The 20,255-nt window shown below is 44.5% G+C and overlaps 2 protein-coding genes across 16 annotated transcripts in view; one reads left to right on the top strand and one right to left on the bottom strand.

The window, feature by feature from the left end:
* ZSWIM8 (zinc finger SWIM-type containing 8) overlaps positions 1-19,506 on the top strand; it is an 83,741-nt gene extending 64,235 nt beyond the window's left edge. For 3 of the 7 annotated variants that reach the window (XM_048059997.2, XM_048059993.2, XM_013176502.3), the window contains 3 exons: positions 125-244; positions 1,205-1,383; positions 2,663-8,811. In XM_048059997.2, the coding sequence (XP_047915954.1) occupies positions 125-244; positions 1,205-1,383; positions 2,663-2,866 (503 nt within the window). In that variant the 3' untranslated portion in view covers positions 2,867-8,811. Of the gene's footprint in view, positions 1-124; positions 245-1,204; positions 1,384-2,662; positions 8,812-15,069; positions 15,418-15,578 lie in introns of those variants that run through there. The other 4 variants (XM_048059996.2, XM_048059995.2, XM_048059994.2 and 1 more) reach the window with 4 other exon arrangements.
* NDST2 (N-deacetylase and N-sulfotransferase 2) overlaps positions 10,098-20,255 on the bottom strand; it is a 134,568-nt gene continuing 124,410 nt past the window's right edge. For all 9 annotated transcript variants that reach the window (XM_067000395.1, XM_048060001.2, XM_067000396.1 and 6 more), the window contains 8 exons: positions 19,834-20,016; positions 19,000-19,096; positions 17,529-17,652; positions 16,089-16,263; positions 15,696-15,866; positions 13,808-13,917; positions 12,214-12,316; positions 10,098-12,035 (listed from right to left, as the gene is read on the bottom strand). In XM_067000395.1, coding sequence (XP_066856496.1) covers positions 11,910-12,035; positions 12,214-12,316; positions 13,808-13,917; positions 15,696-15,866; positions 16,089-16,263; positions 17,529-17,652; positions 19,000-19,096; positions 19,834-20,016 — 1,089 coding nt within the window. In that variant the 3' untranslated portion in view covers positions 10,098-11,909. The remainder of the gene's footprint in view (positions 12,036-12,213; positions 12,317-13,807; positions 13,918-15,695; positions 15,867-16,088; positions 16,264-17,528; positions 17,653-18,999; positions 19,097-19,833; positions 20,017-20,255) is intronic.

The raw sequence follows: 20,255 nt of genomic DNA, 5'->3' as shown, positions 1-20,255 counted from the left end.
GCAGCCAGGGAATTTGATGCTGGAGAAGGGCAGGCCAATGAGGTGGTGTTGCAGTGAGTGAAGTGCTAGACTAAGTCTTACAGGGCAGAAGTGCTGCTTGACTCTGGCTGCCCCTCTCTCACAGGGATGCTGGCTCTGGAGATGCTTGGCCGAAGAGCTCACAACGACCATCCCAACAACTTCTCCCGCAGCCCACCCTACACGGAGGATGTAAAATGGCTCCTTGGGTTAGCTGCAAAGTTAGGTAAGGCTCAGAGCAGTACTTCAGCAGAAATCCACTTCTTGGGATTTGGACCATGGGGGGAAAAAAAGCTCTTCTAAGAGTGAAACTTCAAAGACTGGGTGAGCCTGGTATCTGATTCCATTTCTGAGGGTTTCAGAAGATCCCTGCTGCTCTTTCACCCAGGCAGTCATCCCTTTTCTGGGTTCTGTAGGCATGCTACTGAATTTTGAGGCACTGGAAACGCATGGGGTTGGACAGGGCTCAGAACTTCCATTCTGTAACAGTAACTTTTTCTTTTCCCTTTCCACTGTCTCATAGGTACTCCTCTCTTCTTCGTGTGCATTTATGCCTTCTGTGAAGACCTCTTATAGGAGTAGATGTTTAACCCACCAAACATTTGGGTTTTCTTTTCCTTTTTTGGGGGGATTTGTTTTACTTACACTTTGATCTTGGGTCTTTTTTTTTTATCTTACGTTCTTAATTCTTTCATCAGCAGTAAGAACTTAAAAGCAACTCTACAAACAGCCTGCCCAGTGGCATGACTTCTGCTGCTGTCAGGGGAGCTCCACTGCAGACAGCAGTGGGGAAGGTTGAATCTCCTTCCAGCATCCACAAGACTTGGGTGCTGGTGCTGCAGGTGCTTCCTAGGTGGGCAAGCTGGAAGAGATAGGAGGAGGTGTGGTGTATTCTTTTCTCTGTAGTTACCTTGCCACACCAGTTTTCTTTCATATCTCTTTTAAAGACAGGTGAACTGGGAATATCAGTGACTGAGTGGTACTTGGACTCTACTTAGACCTGATGGATATATCAGAATAATCTCTTATCCCCATGAGTTTGCTAGACTCTCTTCCCTAAGCCTGCTGGAGGATACATTACCCTGAGAAGAAGGTGCTCCAAGTCCAGGTTCTTGCTGGGAAATGCCTGATTTTTTGAGCGACTCTTACCTTAACACTGTTGTTCTGACCTCTCCTTCCTGTGCAGGTGTAAACTACGTGCATCAATTTTGTGTTGGTGCAGCCAAAGGGGTGCTGAGCCCTTTTGTGCTGCAGGAGATCATCATGGAAGCTCTACAGCGGCTCAACCCTGCCCACGTGCACAACCACCTGCGCACCCCAGCCTTCCACCAGCTGGTGCAGAGGTGCCAGCAGGCCTACTTGCAGGTAATCTGTGGTCTGTCTTCCTGCCTGGCCGCTGCCAGCCCTGCAGGAACTGCCTGCGTGTGCACGTGCAGAGAGGGGAAGGGGCCTTGGGTACTGGTAGCTGAACTGGTGCGCTGCGTGATGCATGCCTCGCCCTCAGCAGGGACTGCAGCAGGTACAGCTTGCCTGTGTGGAGGCTGCATACAGAGGACCACACTGTGCTGATTCTTCTAAGGCCTCTCACCTCCTGTGCTCACCACACTGGATGGAGTGGTTTTATGTTCCCTGTCCTCTTTCTTTCTCACTCCAAGTGCTACACAGGTCTTTTAAATTTTTCCTTGCTATGTTTTCAAGCCACCTATCCAACTCTTTCTAGCCTTTTTATTCTTTCCTCTTTTGTAGTCTGTCTTCACCACATCGCAAAGCCCTGGCATGGCTGGCTGGTGTGCCAGTGCTGGCATTAATAGGGGAAGTGGCTTGGTCACCTACCAGTACAGATGATATCTCAGGTTTTACAAAGGTTTTACAAGGTTTTTACCAGGATAAATGTGTTTCCGTGAGCCAGCTGCCTGTTCCTCAAAACAGTGTAAACAGGACGCCCTACATACACCTATTTCTCTAAGTGACCATAAGGGTGGTTCTGTAGACATACTGTCCAGGTTTGGTTAGCTGTCCTATCACCTGGATGGTATTTCTGGGAAGTGACAGCTTCTTCACTTGAGCTGTTTTTCTGAGCTCCATTAGGGAAACAGATTTCTCAAAGGCTGGACTGGCAATTTTGGGGCCTTAGTTAATAAACTGATGGAAGTAGCAGATGACAACAGAGTGCTAGCCCTAGAGGTATTTTGTAGCAACTTAGTGCAAACCTCACTCTTGCCATACCCCTCAGTGAAGATGATGTCCAGTGACTGTGCCGGGTCCCCATGTTTAACCTGCAGAATGAATGGTGTGAGGGCTGGATGCTGGTGGGCAATGGAGAAGGGCTTTAGCTGACCCTTTTGCTCTGTACTATGCCACCAAATGGTGCTCACGAAGAAGAGAATGCCTGCTGATGCTGTGTAGTGCATTTTGGTACTCTGAGGGGGGCAGTTGCCTTGGCCACGTTAGGATGTAAGATACATCACTACTGTCTTTTGAGCTAACTCTCCTCTCTGTCAGAGCCTATGAGTCTCGGGACCTCTCACAGGGTAACATGATTGCGTGACGTATCACCTTTGGAGCTCTTGAGTCCTGCTAAGAATGTCACCAGCTTGCAGGTGGTGAGCAGATACCTTAAGGCTTTTTCCCTGTTCCCATTCAGTACATCCATCACCGGCTGATCCATCTAATTCCAGCTGACTACGATGACTTTGTGAATGCCATCCGCAGCGCCAGAAGCGCCTTCTGCCTGACTCCCGTGGGCATGATGCAGTTTAATGATATCCTCCAGAACCTAAAGCGCAGCAAGCAGACAAAGGAGCTGTGGCAAAGGGTGTCTCTGGAAATGACCACCTTCTCACCATGACAGCAGGCAGAGCTCCACGGACACACAACCTTTGCCCCGCATAGTTGTAGTTTCATTTACACCATCCTTCCTTCTGGTGTCTTTTTTATTTTAGTTTTAACTTGTTGGAAACCACTGATTTGATGTATTTATACCATGACATTCCTCTCCAGCACTGTTGTGTGTTGGCGCTCTGCTTTGCTCGCTCTTCTTCCACCTTCCCAGTGGGCTGCAGGCTTCAGAGGCATCAGGTAATGAGAAGGAAGTCGAGCTGGCTGCCCTGTGGCGTAGTCACTGCTTTTTTCCCTGAGCCCCTGGAGGCTGTCCTGTGAGCAGTTTGCAGTGTGATTACGCACGTGTTTGAGGGGTGGGGAAGTCTTGTCTTAAATATTTATTTTGGCATTTATAAATATGTAAACTTTTTTTTTTTGTATGGGCTTCTCTTACTCCACACACCATCTCCTGTTGGGAGAGGCTGGGACTGCTGTGCACAGCCAGTGCTCCCTCCATTCCTTTCAGCACCTCCTGCTGAGAGAAGCTGAGACTGGAGTAGCAGGGCCAGGGCCACCTCTGCAGCTTTCTGCAGCAGCTGCTGATGGCAGAGGCTGGAGCTTGGGCAGTCTAAGTCCAAGACTGCCCTGAGCTGCCTGGAGACTGCCAGAAGTGCTCAGGCTCTTTCTCAAGAGTGTCCCTCACTGGGCACTCCTGGCTCTTAGGATGTTTTGATCCTGGTTGTTCAGAGTTGTACAATCGTGTTTCTTTTGGCTGGGGTATTACTCTCCTGTAATCCGTTTCTTATCCCTTGTCTCTTCTCGTTTCCTGATTAAACACTCGTTTTCTTAGACTGACTCTCTCTTCTCTCTGCTGTGATGTTGACAGTGATGCAACCGGCCAGCTGTGTGTCAGTAGGAGCTCCTGTGAGCTGATAGATAGCTGTCTTGCCTTGGGAGATAGCAGCCAGCACAAGGCAGGTGGCCAGAGCCAAAAGTTTCTTGCCTGGTACTGCTCTGAGAATGATGCCTCTCTGCAGAGGCTGAGGTATGTGCTGACTGGGTGGGTGAGGGGCGTGAGCGAAGCTGGTGGCCTGGGGCACCCTGGTGCAGTGTCTACGCTTCTGCTAGCCTCTGGGTTCCTCTTCCAGTGTGGACTGCAGCAATACCGTGTGGTGATGGGCAGCTCTGTATTTCCAAAACCTTATGCAAAACAGTAGTTGCTCGCACTTGATGTAATTGTTAAGGACTAGTGGTGTGCTCTCATGAGTTTTAAGAGGTACTTGGTGGACTATCTCAGAGATCCGATAGGGACAGTGTTGCAGAAAGTTAATTTTAGAAAGCTTTTATTTTTGTGCCAAGGAAATTTAAAAGGCTACCGCCGTCTGTAAGCATACAAGCACAGAAATTTCAGGGTTTTTTAAATCAGTAATCAAAGAATTGATGGATGTTAAGAATCTTAATGTCTCAATAGTAATATATTTTGCTTCTTACTTGGATTTAAGCAATGGCAATAGGGAGCTTTTAGTTTCTGCAAGATAAAAATTTATGCCTGTGTGATCTTTTCAATGATGCTCTTAAGAAATAAGTTAACTAACTAACTAAATAGGGCAAAGCAGATGAACAGGCTCCTTTGGTTTTCTTCCTGTACAACACAGGCCAGTGAGTGTAATCAAGGTTGTGCTTTTGATTGTACAACAGTAACTATTTAAATATCTCCTTGGAGCCCTTTGTATACCTCCATAAGGTGTTCTGCTGTCTAGTTACATGCTAATTATAAATGCTGATGCTTGTAAGAATGTGTTAAATTTTGTGTTTTTTAAACTAATTCTGTGTTGGTTGTGAGCTGCCTGTTATTGAGCACAAGTCCAAGCTTTTGAAAGGACAGCCCCATCTCTGGAAAGTCTAGGTTCCTGGAGCACTTTCTCTGGTTCTTGTATGTTCAGAACTGGGAAAGTAGTTTGGAGAAAAAATGAGTTTTCTAATAAAGTCTAACCTTTTCCTTTCCACTTACACTTAGAGCCTGAACAGGCAAGTTTTCACACTCTTGCAATTAAAATACATCAGGAGCATGAGAACATTGTCACCAGTATCTTTGGTTTGAGGAAATACAGTGGAGCTGCTTACAGTGAGATTAGAATGGAATTTATAGGGAAGTGTACATGCTTGCTTTTTTGTGTAGTTCCCCATAGGTGTATAAGAGAAAAGAAATAGCAATACCCACTTTCTTCCACTGTGCTCAAAACTTTCTCTTTGGTTGTTTTACCTGCTCTAGTTCTTATACAGAGATTGCACTCCTTCCATTTGACAGACCCTGTCAGAGTTGTCTTCCAGCAGCTGCAGAGCCCATGCAGGAAGAGCTAGGGAATCTCACCTCAGACTGACATTGACCAAACAAGCAGCTTAGTGGTATGAGCCACAGGTCAGTAGTTTCAGAAGTTTCCAGTCTTTTCTCTGAAAAAAGAGAGTACTCAGACGCAGCTGTGAGAAAGAGGAGCTGTGTGGAGATGCTGCCTTCTCATTTATTCACATCTGTCTGAACACGCTCCACCCTGGGTCTCTGGACAGGAAGACAGTGAGAAAGGAGATGTTTTTTTTTTCCTGCCATGTGGTGGATAGACTTTTGAAGTAGTCTTTCCCTTATACGAGATTAAGTGAGCACTAGTGGCCCCAGATGTGTTAATTTACCATTAAGTTAGAAAAATTAATTCCCAGTGCAATCTTGTTAGTTTGGTTACTATTCCAGGTGTGGGGAAAGTACGTACGCTCAGAAATTCTGAAGACGCTTCAGCAGAAAACCTGTGAAAGAGCAGAGGTCACAGCCACCTCAAATTCCCTTTGACTTTCAGTTAACCATTGTGTTTTTTCACTCTGAGTACATGTTCTCTATGGTCCAAACCCTCACCAGCAACACATGCTCAGTGCAGTTTAGACTATCTGCCAGGCAGCTGCCTACTCTAGAGTTCTTCCAGTGTAGAAATGTCTTTTATGTAGCTGAGATACTGTTTTATTTTTTGGGGGGATTGGCTACTGCTACTTCTCAGGCTTGGCAACAAATACTGAATTTAGTCAGCATTAATAGCGACAGGTATTTATCCCCACTTATGTGAAGATGGATGAAATTCTGTGACAGGTGACCTTGCAATGGGTTAGTGTCTCGTTTGCTGGAGTCTAATTCATGATCCATTCCTTGAAGGTAGGCGGAATGAGGTCTTTAGATTGTATGTCTTCCTTTGTCCTCTGTTTACAATGACTTTCTCTTCCTTGCCAGATTTACTTTTCTCATGTGAACGTAGGAAATGTTTTTCCTCTCCCCTTCTCTGAAGAAGTTAGTGTCCATTTAGTGTCTTTTCCCCTTACCTGTATGTGGTCTTAGCCTTAAAAATAAAGCTGTATCTAGGACAGTAGCATATCTAGAACTTAATCTTTTGAGCCCTGCATAATTTCTGAGTCTTTAGGGGGTAACATCTTGGCTTTATTGACTTGTTAAATGTGCCACAACTACAGCTGGACTTTTGGCTATTTGGCTCATCAAGAACGAATGGTGTGATATTTTGCTCTTACACAGTGGATAAAATTGTGCTTGGTCCACATGTCTTGCTACAGATACGCCTTTTTTTTCTGTATGACTCAGGTAGGTACACCAGTCTCTGTGAGAGCCTCCTTCCCGCTGTAGGGGAACATAGAGGACATAGTCACCTTCAATCATCTTTCTTGCCTGTGAAAGTTTTCCCTTGGAAGCCCTTTCCAGGAATGTGAGTTAGCAGAACATTACTTGCCTTTGGACTTCAGTGTCTTTATAGCCAGTGAACAACCTGAGTTGGAGCTGTCATCTGATGATGTGACATGCCTAGCAGGTAGGACTATAGTTAGATGAAAAGTGCATGTCTTTATATGCTTTCTTTACTCTTATTTGGGATATGTATTCTGTGTGCCCTAATTAGAGCGCCATATGACGTGATTATGGTAAAATAACAAGAAAGAGGGTCTTTCTTAAGTAGTTCCTTTTTTGTTTACTACCTTCCCTCTCATGCCCTAGCGTAATTCAGATATGGATTTTGAACTCCTTTCTGCCTCTTGTTCCCTTTTTAAGGGTATTTGAACTTGAGGCAAAGTAGGCAAGGCTCCCGTCAAGGAGCGTCATTAATCTGTGAAAACTGCAAGTGCAGTTTGGGGATATTCTGTGCTAGGGTTTCAGTTTGAGCCTATGATTAATTAAAGTGTTTTCTCAGGGCTAACTGCCAAGTGCAAGCCTTGTGAGCTGTCACAAGGTAACTTCACTGCTGCATATTGTTAATTGTTGGTACAATAATAGTGTCTGTGCTCTGTAAGCAATTGTTTTCTGTTCAGTGTTGCCTGTTTGCAGTTATAGCATAGCTACTTAATACTGTACAGTCTGCACTGCACAATTACTCTATTGCTGTAAGGGGATGGTGAGTTATAAGAAGGGGGGAAAAAATGCTAGTAATGCTTTAAAAATCTATTGTGTATAGTATGTGTACATGGATAGCATGCAGTATGAATGTGGAATGGTCCCTCGTAATTTCCTTTGATTTCATGCTTTACTTTGCCTTGTTTAAGTCAACCAGGAGTGTATCACTGTTAGATATGCTGGGGTTTTAAGGGCAACAATTGTGCAGGGCCTTAGTGTCAACACATTGTTATAAAACTTGACATGTGCCTTTTCCAATACTTGACTAGACAGAATTCTGAGAACAGTCTGGTTTATGATCCTTTGTTACCAATGCGAAGTACACTTGAGCTGGATTTCAGCCTGCTCTTGCAGGGTTAGAATTATGGATATACGGTCTGCAAGCATTTTGGAGAGACTAGACAAGTCAATAAAGTGATACGGATGAGAATGGGGAGGATTTGCGTCTTGAAAGGTAAATAGTCTTTACAGCCAACAGTAGTTTGAAGAGATTAATAAATTATTTGCACATATTCCACAACAGTATTGTAGACGAAAACATCAGGCATACTTTGTTGTACCAAAACCAACTTGTGCTTTTCAGCGATGAGTTAGTTCTTAAACTTAACTCTAAATGTTTACTCTCTTTTTTTTTAATTCCACAAGCCATTATGTAACAAGGGGACAGAACCAAACAAGAGTTAAAGCCCAGATAACTGGAGTGACAGTACCACTACTCACTCCATTGCCTACTGAGTGAATGGATTTTTTTCTTCCTAGTGTGAGGCAGCCTGCTGGAAGCACTTGTGTTTGTTAGATTACACTGACTTGGTGGCCTGCTCACAGATGCACAGTGTGTCAGCGAAGGGATGAATGACCAGCTTCATTTGGCATGTTCAGGTTAGTTTGTCATTAACTTTCTTGCCCTGTTATTATTGCTACAGCAAAATGACCAGTAAGGAACCAAAGGAGTCTCTTAGTCAACTGTGCATTTGAGACCACCGAAAAACAATAGGACCAGCTTATTTGCTCAAGATGCTTGTTAGATTAATATAACTATAGACTCCTGTGTTTCTTTCTGGCTTCCAGTATCTGTAGGCTTCTGTCAGGATTATGCCCTGTCATCAATTTAAAAAAAAAAAAAAAAAGGCAATTTTCAGGGATCAGATTGTATGTAGAGTTGAGCTATGCTACCTACATAGAAATTCTTCCAGGACCTTTAAAAGTTTTTTTTAACCTGTTAATTAGAGAATCATACCAGTTGCCAGCATTGCCCTGTGTTTCGTGTACTGAATAAAAAGCAGTCTATTACTAAGTATCTTTCAGATTGAATTCCAGAGGTCATGAATGAGTGAGTAAGTTTCAACTTAATGTTGCTGAGCATTCTTTGCTAAGGTTAAAAAAAAAAAAAAAGTTTTCTTAGCATTTGTTTTGCCCATTCTCACCTGCCATGCACAATTCCAGTTCTGAAGTGATGTTATCCTGCTACTATTTTAAAGTCACGGACCTTTCTGATGGCTCAATTTCCTATGCATCGGACAAAAAAAAAATACATTACAAAACAATTTTCAGGTACTGTTCTGTGATTAACATTATCCTTGTCTTGAAAGCTAACTACTTACCGTGAAGTTTTTCCTTACTGAACAGGGAGTTAAGATAAGGTTTATTTAGTACTTACTTCCACTGTTAAAATGAGTTGTGAGGGTGAGCGACTGTCAGTACCTAATAATCAATGTATCTCACTGAAAGAGACTTCTGTTGGCTTTTTGAAATTAGACCTTCTGATATTGTAAGAGCTTCTTCTAAGATGTGGGGGAGGCTCTTCCCACAGCTTTGAAGGGATGGTGGGAAAATGGGATGCTTCTACAGCAGTGTGCTCTAAGAAGGAGTTACCAGATTTGGGAATGACTCTTCATCAGCTAAATCAGATAAGAACATCCTACACCTGGATCTGGCCACAGCAGGTGATTTGTTTTCCATTAATGTACGCAGTAAAGAACTAGCATAGCATAGAAATGAAATGATCAGTGGGAAGGGAGGGATAAATAACGAGGACACAGAACTGCCTCGTGCTGCCTTGACTGAGGGACCATCACCAGTTTAACAGCCCTGACATTTAGAAAGCCCCTCACATATTTATTCCTGGTACCTTATTATTTTATTTTTTTTTTTATTTGAATCTATTTCCTTGAAAATTTACCACAATCCTGAGGTAAAGTATGAAGTAATTGTCTCAGTGACAACCTGTAATGGAGTAAACGAAGGAAGCTGTGTGTAACACCAGCAGTAGCACAGTTCCTGGGATCCTTCTGTGTAAAAAAAAAAAAATAATAATAATACCTGCTCTTTTGATACTGTATTTGTTTCTGAAGTGCCTGGTGAAGTGAGAGCTGAAAGGTGGTTTTACAATTCTGTCACTACTGTGACTAAATAATATTTTCTTACCACTTAGATGTAAGGTTACTGTAGGTCTATCTGTGGGCTGCTGGCCAAGGCCATGTGATGGATGCATGTCTGGACAGAACCTTCACAGCAAAGCTCTGTTGCTGCAGCTGGGAGCTACTGCAGTATAGCTGGGAATAGCTCAAAAGTCATCACTAGTACAAACCAGTAAGAATGAGTCTCCAGCCACAGGTTTTCTGTGCCGTGCTGGCACCTGCAACCCTATAGATGCATGTGCAGAGAAAGACACCTTTAGTACACTGTTACTGCTGGAGAAAGAACTCACAATTGTAATTAAAACAAACACCTCCCAGATATCAGCTATAAGAGCAGGAGTAGGTTTTTCTTTGTTTTTTCTTTACCGTTTTACCAGCTGACGGTCCATGACATCACTCGAAAGCATCACAAAGAAAAATAAGTAGTACATTTATTGAATCCACTTACTACTACTTCTAGCTTTTATTCAGACACTTGTGCTCAGTTTTGAGAGCCAAGAATTTCTTCATTATCATTCAATGTGAATGATGCTGTACATGATCCAGTGCAGGAAGTTGGGCTCTTCTCTCCACCAGGCGTGAGAGAGGTGTTTCTAGTCTTTCTGTCCTGTTTTTTTCTTTTTTTTTGGCTGCACAAAATAACCCTTTCCAAGGGCACATGAAATAAAATACTATATTGCATACTATATACATTTACATACAACGGTAAATGCACCATTCATTCAGAAATACACAATACCTAAGGCTCAACGGAAAAACTTGGTTGAAGCAACTTTTCTCCCCTGACATGAGAAAAGGAGCTCATGACAGTTGTGAAAGTTCCCATGATCTGTGTTCACATGGATCCTGCCCCCTCAAACTGCAGCAATAGTTATGGGCCATCTGTGTCGGGGCGGGGGGGGGGTGCGGGCACCAATGTCCCACATGACTTCAGAAGCCCACGGCTCAGCAACAGAAAACCTGTACAACCATGACAGACGATTTCCTCTGAGAAAAATTATCTGGCAACTGCTGGAGGAGGCACAGCACCTTAGTGTACTTACTTGACTATGTGCAGAAGTAGTAATCTAAACAATGAGCTCCTTTTGGATACAGGAAACCACTTAGAACTGTAAGCTTCCCCTTTATAGCTGAATGGTACTTACTCTTGACTGTTTTTTGCATTTCTCCTTGGATTGTTGGACTGCAGGGGGACTAAACAGGTGTTAGCGATCAGCATACATGGTAGAGACCCTGGAGATGTTGAAAAGACAAAAATGTTGCTTTTTTTTTTTTTTAAAAGCTGAGCAGACACAGGGAATTGAACAGTCTGCTTCAGCCTTATTTAGCAATACCTGAGCTTTGCCTCCTTCAGCTACTGTGCTCTGCTAACACAGGCCTCCAAAGTGCTCTAAAGGGGACTTACCATTCCTTCCATTACCTTCTGAAATGGCTTAAGTCCCTACAGAGAAATATTTGCCACGTTGTCACATATGGCAACCTTTTCCCTAAGATAAGAAAATAATTCTGTGTCAGTATCTGCAGCTTTGCCTTATCTCCCACTGCCCATTGACCAGAGTCACTGGACACCGTAACACAACTGCAAGGCTGCAGATGAGGCGAGGCAATCTTATTTCTGTTACATCTGTCTCCAAAAAGGTGCAGTCCTCAACACCCACACACAGTGGCACTGTAAATAATACCCATGGCCACTGTCCTCTACATGGGGAGGAACAAGGTGTTCTTGTACCTTGCTGTTGCCAAACCCACTGCTAGATAAAAGCTGGGGTTCAAGGGACCAGATTCACCTTTTATTAAGCTGCTCCTCTTTTCTCAGCAGTGGGCTCAATACCTTACCTCTTAAATCTTTTTTTTTTTTCTGGACTCACAAGAGAAAGACATCAACCCTCCAGCTAGTGCCCATTTCACATACTGAGAAGAGCAATTTAAACATAAAATGTTAACTGCTCTCTCTCCTGCTTGAAGTAGGGCAGGCATTACAAATCCTTCCTGCAAGTAAGAGTCAGAGCGTAACACACCAGTAATACCCAAGAATGAGATTTGTACTCCATGCCCCAGGGCAGTGTCAGAGGCAGCAGCCCTTCCCAATGGCAGGGAAAGGTTCCACACACACATTCTCTGCTACTGCTCATTTGTCCAGTTGTTCTGGCTTGACAAGAGATGGCATTATAGCACATGTTGGAGCACCACACATCCCAATGGCACTGGGGACAAGGGAGTCCCCCTCAGCTCCAGCTGGCGTTCTGCAGTTCCTCCCGCAGCCAGGTTGGAAGGGGCTGCCCAAGTCTGTTCATCAGCTTGGATAATTCAATATTGTGCTCCCGGTAGAAGTCTCTTAGGAACAGCCGTGACTGTGTGGAAAAGACAAACCAAATTAGCATATAAGAAAATGTTACCCTGAGCACATTTCTGTCCCTGTTCCACAGGTCATTTCCTACCACTGATGGTAGGAAAATCCAGGTTTGTTTGCTCATTGTGTTTCATGTTTCTGTATCTCTTGCTGCCAATAAATTTGAGAGAGTTACTCACCGAGGAATCCATATCAGGGTATTTTCTTCCTTTACTCTTTCCTAGGCATTTAGTCTTTCCTCCATCTAGCAGCTGGCACCAAAATCCTTTTGCTTCATCAAATCTGAAAAGGACACTTGTGTTTAGAAGATATAGCCACGTGCTCAACTAGTAGCAGCAGAAATTAAATAACTCCACAGCTTTTTTGCATTTCAATGCTTAATTTTTTTGTTTTTGTGCTATTCAGTTGTTCTTGTTGTTTTTTAGCACTTCACTACTGTGACAATAACCTTAACAACCACAATTGGTTCAGCTTTATGCAAATTTGAGAAGTAACTTGGTGTTACTACATTTGTCTGTCAAGCTTTGGTGAAAAAAAAATCAATGTTTTAGTGTATATAAAATTCTTTTAAAACTTCTCTTTAGTTGAGAGGTGTTAGACAATCCCCCTATGTGTTTAAAGCCTCGGTGCTTCTTCTCTTGCTAAAACACAGGTATAAGGCAATGCTGGGAACCATGTCAGGTCTATCCTGTCCCTCAATCAACCAAAGGTGAACTTCAGGGTTGAAGAAGTACCAAACTCTGAGGCAAGCTGACCAATACTGCTTCTTTTCTGACAATGGGTGAAGGGGAAGTGGATCATAACAGCCAGTATCACTACTGTAAATAGTCCATTTACTATCATGACACATGCTTCAGCAAGTAAGGCTTTCAAGTAATCTGACATTTCTTTAAATGTGCACACACCCCTTTAGAAAACTACTGTAGAAGGAGAGGGCCTGAATTGGTACCGCTCTCTTTACCGTTGAAGGAAGGGCAATTGCAGTGTGCCTACACACACCGACACATCTACCACCCTCAGGTAGCATAAGCTGAGATAGCAGTGAAGATGTGAAAACAGGTTTCAGCTGCAGAGAGCAATATTATATGATTCAAGATCGCCGGCAGGCTTACAGAGTTTCTACTGATATTGCTACAGTTCACCTTGAGCTAGGACTTACTTATTTAATCTGTTCAGATTAATTGCACTTACACTGTGGACAACATCACAGCAATGGCTGAGTAACGTCCTTCAACTTAGCAGCAGCAAGGTACTGCCTCTGCTAACTCTTCCTTGGACAGCTCTGGGCGCATGTCAAGTCCACATCTTCGGTAATAATAAGCTCTTTACCCCAAAACTGTGTGATGTGTCCCTAATCTCCATCTAGGTGAATATAAGAGCAGCCTGTCACACATTTTTATCATATCTTTTTCTGTTTTCTGCCAGATTCAATGTATAACACAAAGCATAAGGAGCTCTAGTAATTCCAGCATCTTCAGTGAAACCACAAAGACCAAATGGAAAACATGATAATTACTGCTGTGAGCAGCTTCATGCTTCTCCATGACAGTGCCAAAAAACAACCCTCCCCTTTCATTTCTGGAAAGACTAAGTTATGATTTCAGTCTAGTAGCTCATGCTATCCAAACCCAACCATCTGAACCTAATTTTGGGGTTTAGATATAACCTCTGAAACCTTGGCAGGTCTTGCAGTCAGAGATAAGACATATTCTTCCAATCTAGTTAGTATCACACTTGGCTAAGAAAGCAGCTTCCCCCAAAACAATTCCCTACCTGAGAGCCTGGGTGTAGTTGAAGAGCGGTGTAACTCCCAAGAACTTCTGGATATTGTCCATTACAGCAGCAGGGTTTTGTCTCAGCTCCTGACCATCCACAATGAGAATCTGAAATAAAAGCAGACACCTTAACCTCTGACAGCTTGTGCTGAGTGACATTTGTGAGCTTTCTGGCTCTCAGAACTGCCCTGGGCCTTCACTGATGTGAGTAAAGGCTACTGACATCTGTCTATTCCAGAGCCATATAGGGGGATGTGGCCCAATAAACCCCAAGAGGCTTTGCTTAATAAACTTGTCTTTGGTCAAACTGAGCACTGAGGCGCAGCAGTAGCATGATTTACAGACTGTCTCATGTATCCTTTTTTAAATGTCAGCCATTAGGCTAAGTATTCTTCTGTAACCTAAGATTACTCTCCTGTTACATGTATGACAGACAATAATGAACACTTGTGCTAATAAATTATCTATTCCAAAGAACACAGCAGAAAAACAATCATGTGAGCTGAAGTCTGGGCAAAGTAGGAGAGCCTGACCCATAGCAAGTACAAGGATGATGTACCAATACAAAGGTACCACCACAAAGAGCCGCCATGCAATGTGATTTATTTCGTTATTTTAAACGGTGACCACACCGTTGGTTTCACTGGCTCTATCATTCCTCACAGGACTAGTAAAGCAATGAGATTCAAGCCCAAGAATGTCACCTTACATTTTATGTAGGAACAGTCAATATTTGCCTGCTCCAACTCCACAGACATGGAGGAATGCAGTAACTATGAAGGAGGCAGGCTGAGCTGTTAGCTAAATTCCTAATTCTCACCCACAGAAGGCATGGGTGGCAGTATTTATCACACTGTCCTGAAGGAGTTCCTACTTGCCACAACTTCTCCTTGTGATGTGGCACCAGTGACTTGCTCTTTCTGCAAAATGTTCCACGACAAATAGCTGGATTGCACCAGTCCTATTCTGACAGTAACCAGGGATAGAGGTCTTGCTTTGTTTTCCCTTTTCTCCTTTAGTCTTGGCAGATCTATCACGTGCAGTTATTCTCTGCCATAGGAGCAGCCTAAAGTGACTAATGGGCATTGTAAGACTTCTGGAGTACAGACTATCTGAGCAGAACTGCAGTAACAGAAAGGAATTGAAAAAATATTTTCCGACTCACAATGTATTAGACAGCTTATAAATGTCTTGGGAATTTAGAGACAGAAATGTAGTGTATATTAATTGACCTTTTGCAAATTTATACACAAAACACAGAAACCTGACATGGCTGCAGTGAAATTTCCCCTCAGCAGACATCTAAAGACTTCACAACATGGAAACTACAAGTGGCAGAGTCCAAGAGCCTCTCTTTAAAGCAAGGAAACCACAGCAAGTGGATGAATACCCGCTGGGCCTGTAGAGGGTCCCAGGGCTGTAGGCTGCCTAGATGAAAGAAAGGGAGTGCTGACACTGCTGTTAGTCCTGAACCTCTCAAGCCTGGGGAGCTGCCCGGGAGATCACAGAATTGCCTTGTACTCGTTTACTTTTACAAATGCAGTAAAGTACAAAATTGAAATATTCAAGTCTGATTTCTTACCAGCTCATAATAGGAAGAAGCAAGTGGTGGTTTTTTTTTCAGAAGGTGAAATGAAAACAGAACATAAGGGGTTGGGGGGGAGGGAATTGGGAGGAGAGGAGAGGAGAGGGGAGGGGTTTGTTCTCAGCTCCCCAACAGTAAGCCTCGAAAGGGCTCCAAGAGACCACTCCCTGTTTTATCATCTCAGTTTCAGGCCAGCCAGCAGTGTCCATCCCCTAGGCCCAAGGGTCTTGCATGATCTCATCCAAACTCAGCAATGTCAAGGCATCATCAATCTATTTCACCCTACTGCCAAACGTCCTACCTGCCCAGAGGGGTAGTACGTCAGCCAGCGCTCCAGGTGAGTTGAGTACCAGCCAGGGAGCAGGCATCGGCTCTGCAGGTTGCGCAGTTCCTGAGGGGCCTGGGATTTTGCAGAGATCACTTGGAAGAAGGTGTAATTGAGCGCCACAGGGTCATTGTGAGCACGCTGGTGCTGGAAAACATAAGCTGAATTAAGGAGCAGGAAAACAAAATTCTACCTTTCCCGTGGCAGCTTACACACCAATGTGCAGACCCTTTGTACCTGACTTTGTCCACACCCTGCAGGCAGCCTGCATCACCTCCCCTGGCCTGCCTGTGGAAATGGATCCATGGCTTTCTGCCCCACTGGAACATTTGTGTAGCCCTCACCCAAAAAACAGTGTAGGAAAGTTACCTGGTACCATGAGTAGGCTCTGTCAGCAGGGTTAATCAGAACTGTAATGATTTTGGCTCGAGGAAGCAGGGCTGCACCACGTTTTGGTACCACCTCTGTGTCAAAGTAATTGGCACTCTTCTCAAACATGAAGTCTGTGCTGGCATTGGAGGGGATGGGAAAGAATTCCATGTACCTGCCGAACAAACGGGATGCTGGTGAGCAGCATGGCCTGGTAAAGACAAGGCACTGCAAGCTCTAGGAGAAAAATTCTGTTCACAAAAAAAGGCCAGAACTAGCCACCTGCCCTGCCACTGACCACTTGTTTAGACCTAAATCATTTGTCTCTTTGTACCTCAGTTCATAGCTGAGACACGGGGTCAAGAGCTTTGCTGTGCCTCACAGAAGCCTGTAAAATCAGTAACACAGAAACTCTAAGACATTTGAATAATGGAAAGGGAGAAGGTAAAGAGGACAAGACACTGTAAATCACTGGAAGACTGCTCTGCTGGAATTTAAGCTTAAAAACTCAGATTGCATCCTAAACACAAACATTGCCCTCTTGCATGTGGTGCTACATTCAGCTCAAGTTGGACAGCTTTTCCAGGGGATGCACGTGAAAGCCTACGCTTTCTAGGCCTATCTGTCAGCTAGTAGTACTGCTCTGCAGCACGGACTCATGGGAGCTTCACTCAAGTACCAAACACTTCCCAGTATCTTTTCAACAGTCCTTTAAGTGAACAGAGAGGTCACACAAGGTCCTGCATTGTGCAGGGAAGGAAATCCCATGGCAGAAATCTTACAGCTGTCACTCAGAGCAGACACAGGGGAGTGGTGCCACAGTGCACTCAACTGCAATGCTTCAAGCAAGACACACTGGCAGTTTCTCTGCCCGGAAACACAGTGGCATGATAGTGCCATTGTGGCTTTGTATTTCCCCGCCAGGTGGAAACACTTCACCATAACTGCATACTTGTACAGGTGGAGATCAGGGTATGCACATGGCCAACGAGATGCTGCAGTCAGCGTAAGGCAGGCAGTGACATCTCTGTAAACCTGAGGGGCACAGAACAACAGTATGGAGGTTGTCCCCTTTGTCCTCTATGTCTTAACTCAGAACCCAGTAGGAACTTTTCAGTGAGCACACTGCTGTCTGTTTTGCATGTCAAAGGAGAAGAAACCTCATGACAGCAGTGGGTTCAACAAAGAACCTCTAAATTTTTAAAGCTAAATCATGCCTGCAAGTATCTCCTTGTGAACAGTTACTAAGACCACAAACTACTCATCCTGCTCCTGGGAGTAAACAGTTGGATGAGCAGGAAAACAATGTGCTGAGCAATGAAAACAATTGGTCAGAAATGGAGAAGCTACTAAGAAGTCTGAGGTGGGCACAGAGACAGACTCAGGAAAAGACAACACATGTGCAACTTATCACAGAAGAACAAATGTCAGGATTCTTACCAATCAATTCCTTTATGATAGTTGGGTCCATTGAAAAATTGGATCTCCTCAAAGGTGGATGGACTTGGAAAGTTACTGGTGACGGCTGGATGCAAGGTCAAGAAGAAGTGCACAGCTGTGGTGCCTGAAATGGGAACCAGTTAATGGGACCTGGGTCACACACACAGTTGGCTGAATGAAAGGCTTTCTCTACTCTGCAGAGAACAGCCCCAGATTGGCACATTCCTGTTACACACAGCTAACACACCCCTCAGCTCACGCAGGTTACAAGAGCAGTCACACCAAGCACTTTGGGGCTGAGCATGGCTCAGCAGTTCAGTTGGCCCAGACTTTACCTCATGCAGCTGGTTTAAGTCACCTCCTTAGCACAGCAGCTGTCACCCATGGCGACTATACTGGGCTGGGCTACTCCCATCCTTTTTTTTCCTGGTAGCACAGCCACACTGTCATGTGGCAGAACCCATACCTGCTAAACAGACGTGAACTGGGCACTGCAGGACAACGCCACACGCTTGGGAAGGAGATGTACTAGGGACATCAGTTTCCTCGGATAAGACTTCAGCTAGAGACACAGCTTGGCCTGCCTCTGCTGTGGATGTTTCCCTTTACCCAGCCTAGCCTGACAACCCTGCTCTGGACCCAGCTGTATGGCTCCAGCAGGTCAGTAAATCAGATGCCAGGGGAAGGTTTTCTTATTGTGCCATTGCAAGCAGCTTGGGCCATGACATAGTAGGGCCCACCCTGCACACAGAGCTTCACTGTGACACCGGCAGGAGACAGCAGTTTGGCTGGAAAAGCTTCCTGCCACAGGCCAGGATCACCATTTGCTGCGCATGGCTGGTGGCTGCTGTTTCAATGCACTACAGAGAAAGCCAAGGTTTGAAGACCTGGCTTTGGCTGAAGAGATTTTGCTGTCTTCAGGCTAGAAGGGAATCCTCAGGACAGTATGTACAGATGGCCATGTTGCTGCCAACCACAATGCCGCAGCAGTTAAGAGATGGTGACAGAGGTCAGACAAAAGAGGATTTCAACCTCCTACTGACAGTGACATGGAGCATGCAGTGCGTACAGAGATCTGTCGCAATAAAGCACTAGGGGACATTCATCGTAACCTTTGCTAAGCGTGTGTTTAGTCCTGCTGACAGCTTATGTCTTGTGAAAAACTAAGAAAGGTCATGGTTTCTCTGAGTTCATGGGGAAAAGCCAAAACACAGCTCTGCAGGTAGGGCTTTTTCCTGCAAATCAGGACTGATCCAAGAAAACTGCCAACATGCAAAGTGACAGACTTGCCAGATTTAGTTTAGAACAAATCTGAGATTCTCTGAAATATCCTCCGTGGTCATTTGGCAGCTTGCGCAAAGGGCAGCCATACAGATCTACAACAGAGACCTTTCCAGCTCTCCTCTCCGGAGGAATGAGATGAAAGTTGCAATCTATTTTTAGATAAATTAGATAGAAAGATAAGCATTACCAGTTTTCTGAGGTCCCACGATGAGGAACTTGGGGAGTCGATCACATGTTTTCTCTTTGGACCAGATATCCTTGTGCCTCTTATCATCGCAGGGATTCTGCAGCATAAGAGATGGGATTAAGCATTACCACAGGAGCAAATGGAACGGGGAGGAAAAGCTGGAAGGCCAGTCCTCCAGGGAAGATGCTATTAGCATATGAAGAACACTTCACAGCCACACTGCTGCTCTGCCAGGCATCAAGAAGAGTTCGATAAAACAGGAGGGAACATTTTCAAACTCCAAGGTGATACAGGAGCCAAAGTCCCCCTGAGAGTGTTAACCACAGGTCTCGCCCTATGCAGCCACACTGGGCGGGGCCCCCACGATAGTACAGCTCAGCATCTGTGGAATTCTGGCAGACAGACAACTCTATCACCCTCAGTTAATTTCATCTGCTCATTACCATGCAGAGAGCTGCTGTGCTGGGATAAAATGGAATAAACATGTTTTTATGTAATGAACATGAATTCTGCGGTGTGAAATTACCTTATGATTAATCACATTAACATGCCTGCAAGCTTTTCCAGCAACAAACACGGCTCCTTCCTCACACACTTAACATTTCACAGCGCCTTGCTCTAATATAAGCCCTTTAATGATCCAAACTTCTACCACCCTCCTTCCAGTCACCTCCAACAGCCATCCTTGCCTCTAAGCTCACATTGTGACTGTGGCCTACCACCCCTAGTCCCCATCCCTTCCACTTTGCAATTTGCCCCCTGCAGCCTCTCTGCTTTAAGTGTGGGACACACCTCTTGGAAAACCACTAAGAGTGGTTAAAACTGCCTTCTCACCTGCCACAAGGGATTCTTCTCCTGGGGAAAGATTTCAAAGTACTTTCTTGCAAGTTGGACAGGGGGCAGTGTTTGCAGGCGAAGATTGGTCCAGCACTGCACAAACTTGACCAGGCTCTCAAAGGTGTACAGTCCCAGGCGGTCATTCCCATAGTTAGACAGGTGGGTCATGAAGATGCTGATCTGAAAAGAAGAAGGACATGGAATGCTGCTAAATCAGGTAATGGTGCTGTTTCCTCCTGGCTTGTTTGCACTGCCAGGAAGTGACTGTTCACACCTCAGGCTGCTCTGCCTGTCTGGATTGATAAATATGCATATGCCAGTGTACAGCACTGCACTGATGAAAAATGAAATATATTTAGTGTTTGCAAGGCAGCAGAAACTCAGGACAGAAGGAGGAACACACACCTCTCAGTAACCCC

This window comes from Anser cygnoides, chromosome 7 (assembly GCF_040182565.1).
Source record: "Anser cygnoides isolate HZ-2024a breed goose chromosome 7, Taihu_goose_T2T_genome, whole genome shotgun sequence".
In the NCBI taxonomy this organism is placed as follows: domain Eukaryota; kingdom Metazoa; phylum Chordata; class Aves; order Anseriformes; family Anatidae; genus Anser; species Anser cygnoides.
The sequence above is the reverse complement of the archived record's forward strand: the minus strand, read 5'-3'. Positions and strand labels throughout refer to the sequence as shown.